The sequence below is a fragment of the Sceloporus occidentalis genome, unplaced genomic scaffold, assembly GCF_023333645.1.
Source record: "Sceloporus occidentalis isolate IW3139 unplaced genomic scaffold, rSceOcc1.0.p SCAF_21, whole genome shotgun sequence".
Classification (NCBI taxonomy): domain Eukaryota; kingdom Metazoa; phylum Chordata; class Lepidosauria; order Squamata; family Phrynosomatidae; genus Sceloporus; species Sceloporus occidentalis.
In genome coordinates this window covers 352,554-359,279 of record NW_028317001.1, presented here as the reverse complement: position 1 = coordinate 359,279, position 6,726 = coordinate 352,554, and the positions used below count along the sequence as shown (strand labels likewise).

Genomic DNA, 6,726 nt, shown 5'->3' with positions numbered 1-6,726 from the left:
TGATTGGTTTTGTACAATGAAGATGAACTTGTTACTTAGACTTATATACTTGGAATATTTCGGAATTGGAATTATTTTGAAATATTAAATAAAGTCAAATGTAAAAAGGTTATGAACCCTTACCTTTTGATCTTAGTGGATTATTCACCAATACACAACCCTTTCTTAATAAATTAGTAGTAGTAAAAAGTGATCAACCCTGACCAGTTGATGTTATTGGATTATAAACCAATAATCAACCATTCCTTTAGGTATTTGAAATAGCTTAAATCGTCAACCTTTCCTAATGGCTATTTTTTTCACCTGCTTTGCTTTAGCCATTCCTCCTTGACATCCAGAAATAACGACATGGAACACTCGGGGAACGGCTCACATAGCGCCCCCCTACGGAAGCATGGCAGAGGAATATTCTGGGAGCATGCCCAAATACTGGATCTAATAAGTATTTGGGGCGAAGAAGAGATTCAAAGGCAGCTCTCCAGCAACCATCGTAATATTGCTATTTATGAACTGATATCGGAACAATTGGCAGAGAGGGGCCATTCCAGAACAGCGCAGGAATGTAGAAATAAATGTAAAAGCTTAAAACAAAATTATAACGCTGTGTGCAAACAGAATCAGCAGAGCGGGAATGGACGGCAAACCTGTCCTTACTTTTATGAAATGGACCAAATCTTCCATGGAAGAATAAGTGCAAAGCAGCAGAAAGTCCTGACTAGCTATCCATCCGAGACTTCAGCAGCACCCCGGGAAGAAGCACAAGAAGTTCCCGCAGCTGTTATTCTTACAGGTATGTCGGTGTTGCAAATGCCTGTTTGAAAGGGAAAACCACCCTTCCCCACGGCTTCCCTTGTGCCCAAGAACCACTCTTCCCATTCTATTATGGACAGCCAGATGGTGAAAAGCTTACTGAAGCCATGACATATCACCGAGAATAATCCTTCAGCAAGGCTTCACAAAAATATGTCCATTCTTCTTAGGATTAAATACTTCCATAGTAGTGTTTCATGACCATCTTTTGTGTCCTGTGTAGAAGGAGAGGAACCAGAGGTGTTGTTGACCCTCCGATCTGTTCCGCAAGACGAATTGCCGCCTGTAGGCACGCCGGCCCCTCAGGAGCCAGAGGAAGAGGATCGGGAAAGTAGTGATGGAGGTAGGTTCCTGTATCATGGAAAACATCCCTTCCTGTGCCAAATGCTCAGAGGGGCTGCTTTATGGCATGATACTATCCCCTATCAGACCAATGGCGGAAATCCACACTTTACGTACAAGTATTAGTCCGAGTAAATGGTTTCTGCACATCATTTACTGGGTATTCAATAACAGAGGTGGGGGAGTGAGAAAGAATACCTGGCACAGCATGTAGTGTGGGTAGGGATTGCAACTGTCATCCTCTACCATTTCAAAATGCATGCCTTTATAGCGATGGCTCTATATGTGAACATGAAAAGCCTGTGGGAGAAAATGCTTCCTCGGTGTATGTCTCCACTTGTGTTGGCTAAGGACTTGCCATGTTGTTCCTATTTTCAATTTCAGAAACGTTCGTGGAAGGCCTGAACATCACACAGGAGGATAGAGAGGGTGCCATAGAAGGGGAAGGAACAGCGGCCATTCCCGAAGCCCCTCCCGCCCCTCCAAGCGGTTAGTGTAATCTACACCCATTCTATCCCAGTGAATTGCCTACTGCCTTCCAGCTTTCACCTATGGAGAAAAATAACAGATGTATATAGTCCTACGCCAAAGGCCAATGTAAGAATGTTTTAAAATGCAAGGGCCTCCTATAAGTCGTATCAGTGGTGGGAATTTAGGAAATCCACATGCTCAGCCTCGCCCGCCGAGGGGGAAGAGGGGAGCACATAGTGAATGCGATAATCCACCATGGGAAAAATGAGTGGGAACTGTACAGAAAGCAGAACAGGATTATCGCAAATAGGAACATGCGCCAGATGCAGCGGTTTATTGATAGCTGCACAGCCGAGGCGCAATCATGGAACGAACAACAGCAGTTGCTGACAGAACAAATAGGGAAGGCAATGGATATCTGTTCACAGCTTGTCGCACTGCAAGAGGAGGACTTGGAATTGCGACGAGAGGACTTGGAACTGAAAAGGGAGGACTTTGCTCTGCGGCGAACCCAGGCTGAACAAGCTGTGGAATATCAAAGGGCCAAATTGGATTTACTTCGAAGAGGAAGCCAACAGCCCAAAGCAGGTGTCAGTCACTTTCGCAGGCCATTGTGTCTGGTAAACGCTCCCAGCCAAGCCCCAATAGCGCAGCCTCCCCCCATGGCTGAGGAAACAGAGGAGGAAGAAATTGTTCCTGGGTCACAATGGACACTTCCAGTCGAGTCCGAAATAGTACCGGAGCCCGCGAGAAAGAAGAGGGTCATAAAAAAAAGGCACCTGTATTCACCATCATGACTGCTGTCTGTTGAACGTCACCCATCATACTTGTTTTTAGTACACGTTCAGTTAGCAAGATATGTTGTGTTATGTTATGTTATGTTATGTTTGCACTAGTAAACTTTAGTACAATCAACACTTTGCTGGTCCGGCTAGGGTAATTGCCTGGCTAGCCTGTGAGGGAAGCCATGGCAGAACCAAAACACATAGCGGGCCTAGGATGCAGGGAAAGTGGGAAGCGAACTTATAAAGGGATGCCACATGTAGGAAATGGTCCCAAGGTTTGTGCAACAGCATTGCAGCACATGGGAGCCGTGGAAACAGATGATGAGGGGTATCCCCTCCATATCTCTGGCCTGTTACAGACTGCCAATATAAAGCTGATTCAGGTCTCTTTGGAGATATGCTGTTTAAATGATACATGCATCCTAAGAGTCCAGAAGTGTGCCAAAGCCACACTCCATTCTTAGGTACTGGAGTGCTGCTGTGGTGTAGCTGTCGGATTCTTAGGATGCATACAGCATCCAAAAGCCATGTCAAGGGATTTCTCTGCATCACCTCTGCAAAGCATGACACAGGACCAAGGTCAGAGAGGCCCGCCAGCCAGAAGACACAGGAGAAGGGTGAGGACCAGGGGCCCTCTCTCTAGCCCCCAAAAAACCTTTTCCAGATCTAATGCCCTCTCTCGGGGAAGGGATGTAGCCAGGGGGGGGGGATCTAGGGGTCCGGACCCCCCCCTTCCTTTAGAAAAATGAATGGTGTGTGCTGCTGCGCCGCCGCACTCAAGCCCCATTATAATGGTGGCACTTAGTCTGGACCCCCCCCCCCTTCCTAAAATCCTAGCTACGACCCTGCTCGGGGCAGGCATTGCTATGAGGCCTCTGCCAGGGCCATTGAAGGCACTATGCCTAACATTAGGTGTGGGACTCTGCCAGGGGTGCAGGTGGGGGCATAAAAACTTGGTCTCTCCCTTTCTTCCCATCTCTGGCCCCATCGGAACCCATGACACCATAGGTGTGTTGGATCCTTTTGCAGACTGGTAAACACGTGGTGCTGTAGCAAGGGATGCTGCACTTTCCTTTTGAATTGTTATAATGAGATGTTGTCTAAAGAGGCAGAGGACTCCTCCTCTATGATGTACAGGCACATGGCTGTGAAGAACGCTGGACTTCGTCCAGCAGTAACTGATGCGACCATATCTGAAATGGTCCTTTTTTGGCTGCCACAGAGCATGGGGTTAGGCTGGGCCAAAGCTAACAAATTGAACTTCCCCAGGGAGAAATGTAAGGTAATGCACTAAGGACAAAAAGATGAAATACACAGATATAGGATGGGGGACATCTGGCTTAAGGAGACAACATGAGAAAGGGATCTAGGGGTCAGAGTAGACCACAAGAGGAACATGACCCAACAGTGCGATGCGGCAGCAAACAATGCCAAGGATATTGTAGGCTACATCAGTAGAAGTGTAGTGCCTAGATCAAGGAAAGTAATAGTCGCACTATATTCTGCTGTGGTAGGGCCCCACCTCGATGTTTAGGTCCAGTTCTGGGCAAGCTGCAGGAAAAGAGATTCCACCACCACAGTAGGAAAAAATGCCTGACAGTAAGAGCTGTTTGACAATGGAAAAAACTCCCCCAGAGAGTAGCGGAGTCTCCTTTCTTGGAGGTCTTCAAGCAGAGGATGGATGGCCAAGTGTCGGGGATGCTTTGCTTTTGATTTCCTGCATGGCAGGAACTGGATGGCCCCTGTGGTCCCTTCCAACTCTACGCTTCTTATGATTCCATGAGGAATGATGAAGGTTCGCACCCACACACCCCCTCTTCAGCACTTGCTGGGTTTTTTAGGGCAAGGGAACACTCAGGAAGAGATTGATGTTGTCTGTTGGAGGGGCCAGGGACCGGCAACAAGCAAACTGACCAGTGGGTCCCCTGCCCAACAAGTAGGTGTAGGTGCCTGTTATATAGGACACACGTGGAAATTTTAAAAAAGGAGAACCCGACCGCATGAACAGAGCATTAACATTTTTTATTTATAATTACAACAACAGTAGGTTACGAACATGGATGGGACCGATCTCCACCACCTCAACGTTGCTGCTGAAACCACCTGGTTAAAGCAGTTCTTACAACTTTCCCTTCCTTCCGGCAACGTTCTTGGTCAACATTCAGGAGCTCTGGGAGAGCAACCACCCCAATGTCCCTGACAGCATCAATGTCATTCAAGCATGCACCCCTAGTCTCACATATGTTGTGAAGCACTGCGCAGGCACTCACAACAGTAGCAAAGTTGGGCTCCCCCACAGTGAGGCACCCGAGTAAGCATCCAAATCGATTTTTCAGCCTCCCAAAGGCTCTCTCCACCACGCAACGGGCACGGGATAGAGCGGCATTGAATTTCTTTTGTTCTGGAGTGATGGTGCCCCCCCGGTAAGGTTTCATGAGCCACTTACGGATGGGGTATGCACCATCACCTAATAACAGTGGTGGCACCTGAACACCTTGAATAGTAATACTGGGATTTCCCGGCACAAACATCTGCGCTTCCATCGCCTTGAAGATTCCTGTTTGGCGGAAAATGTATGCGTCGTGATGTCTCCCAGAAAACCCCGCCTCTATGTTAATGAATCTCCCGGTGTGGTCAGTAGTTCCCTGCATCACAATGGAGAACCCATATTTGCGGCTGTAGTATTCTTCGGCCTTTCCTCGCGGTGGGCGTATAAGGATATGTGTCCCGTCCACTGCCCCCACACAGTTAGGAAAGCCTAACTGCTCGAATCCTTCCATGATCTGTAAGGGAAAAATAACAATTAGCTTATGTCGATCATGCCCTCTTGCATAATACTTTCATAAATGGTCTGGATGATGGGAGAGGAGGGAGCAGTTAGAAGTGGAGGCCCTCATGGATGGGTGCTGGGAAGCAGTCTGTGGATGATGGGAGAGGAGGGAGCAGAGAGAAGGGGAGGCCCTCATGGATGGGTGCTGGGAAACAGTCTGTGGATGATGGGTGAGGAGGGAGCAGTTAGAAGGGGAGGCCCTCATGGGTGCGGGGGTAGCAGACAGAACCCACACACTTGCACAGACGTGTATCTGTGTATCTATCTTTCTATCTATATATATCTGTTTATTTATATGTATATGTATATGAATGCTATCCTATGGGGGTTTATATATCAGCATATATGACACACGCACACACTCGCATTCATAATTACCCGATGATGATTCTCCAGCCGTACCACTTTCCGGAGAAGCACCTTCACAATGGCCTCGCACACCTGGATGCAGATCACAGACGCTGTGGAGCTCCCAATCTGTAACTGGCGGGCTACATTCTGGTACGTGAGTGGGCCAGCCAGCCACCAAATTGTGATGGCGACCCTCTCCTCCACAGTGATGGCCCTCCTCATCACGGTGTCCATCGCAGCAATATGGGGCCGAAGGATTTCAGCAAGGCGGAAGACGGTGCCTCTGGGCATCCTGAAGTGCTGCATCCACATTTCGTCATCCCACATGTGGAGCAGCTCCTCGTTCCACCAGCTACCCTTGATGTTCGGGCAGATCCAGTAGCGCCGAGGTGCCGGCATTGTTGCCACAAAAGCCAGGACCCGATCCGCATCTCCCCGCATCAGGAGTCTAAAAGCTTGCCTAGTGGTGAAATCACCGACTCCCCTGGCTCGCATCCACTTTGTCAGGAACCTAAACCATATCCTGCGCCTTGCCCTCCTTCTATCCTGCAGCTGCTGGTACCTAAAAATCAGCTGGGATAGCACAGAGAGCATGAGCCGGAAAGCCTCCATGGCGGGAGTCCCGGGCATCGTTCCTTCCTACCAAAGGGAAAGGAAAGCGAGAGAAGCAGAACAGTAGAGGCAGCGGTGACTCTCACGTTGTATCGCGCTGTGCTGTTCCCGCTGGGCAATGAACATGTGCGCGAGAAACAGGAAAGGGAAGTGACCTCATTTCTCACCCCGGAAGCGTTTAAGGTCGCAACCCATGCAGGGCACCACTGAGCATGTGCGAGGGGGCCGATACGAATCGGCCAATCCTCATGTTGAGCACCGGTGTGACAAAACATTCTGCACTGAATGCACTTCGCGCAAATGCGTATTGGCCAATTTGAATCCTGCCAATTCGGAGGGGCTCCAAGGTATGATGGTATTGTGCGAAATAACGTGAATTCGAACCACCCAGTGCTGAAGACCCCCAGTTCCAGACTCATCTGATAAGGGCCACAGTTTCTCTGTCCATATGTCTGTTTATGTTTTAAAGTTATGTTTAGTAAAGTTTAGGTTTTAATTGCTACTAGTATAGATAATTGCTTTGGG

The 6,726-nt window shown here is 48.5% G+C and overlaps 2 protein-coding genes across 2 annotated transcripts; one reads left to right on the top strand and one right to left on the bottom strand.

Annotated features, from left to right (window-relative positions):
• Positions 1 to 246: 246 nt before the first annotated feature.
• LOC149301309 (zinc finger protein with KRAB and SCAN domains 2-like) lies at positions 247 to 1,751 on the top strand. Its single transcript, XM_089484403.1, has 3 exons — positions 247 to 790; positions 1,034 to 1,153; positions 1,537 to 1,751. The coding sequence occupies exons 1-3, from the start codon at positions 349 to 351 to the stop codon at positions 1,644 to 1,646; spliced, it is 672 nt and encodes a 223-aa protein (XP_089340529.1). The 5' UTR covers positions 247 to 348; the 3' UTR covers positions 1,647 to 1,751.
• A 2,664-nt stretch (positions 1,752 to 4,415) lies between these two features.
• On the bottom strand, positions 4,416 to 6,219 carry LOC149301308 (uncharacterized). The gene is made up of 2 exons (XM_089484262.1): positions 5,617 to 6,219; positions 4,416 to 5,191 (listed from the first exon to the last, which is right to left on the bottom strand). The coding sequence occupies exons 1-2, from the start codon at positions 6,217 to 6,219 to the stop codon at positions 4,490 to 4,492; spliced, it is 1,305 nt and encodes a 434-aa protein (XP_089340388.1). The 3' UTR covers positions 4,416 to 4,489.
• Between the last annotated feature and the right edge of the window lie 507 nt (positions 6,220 to 6,726).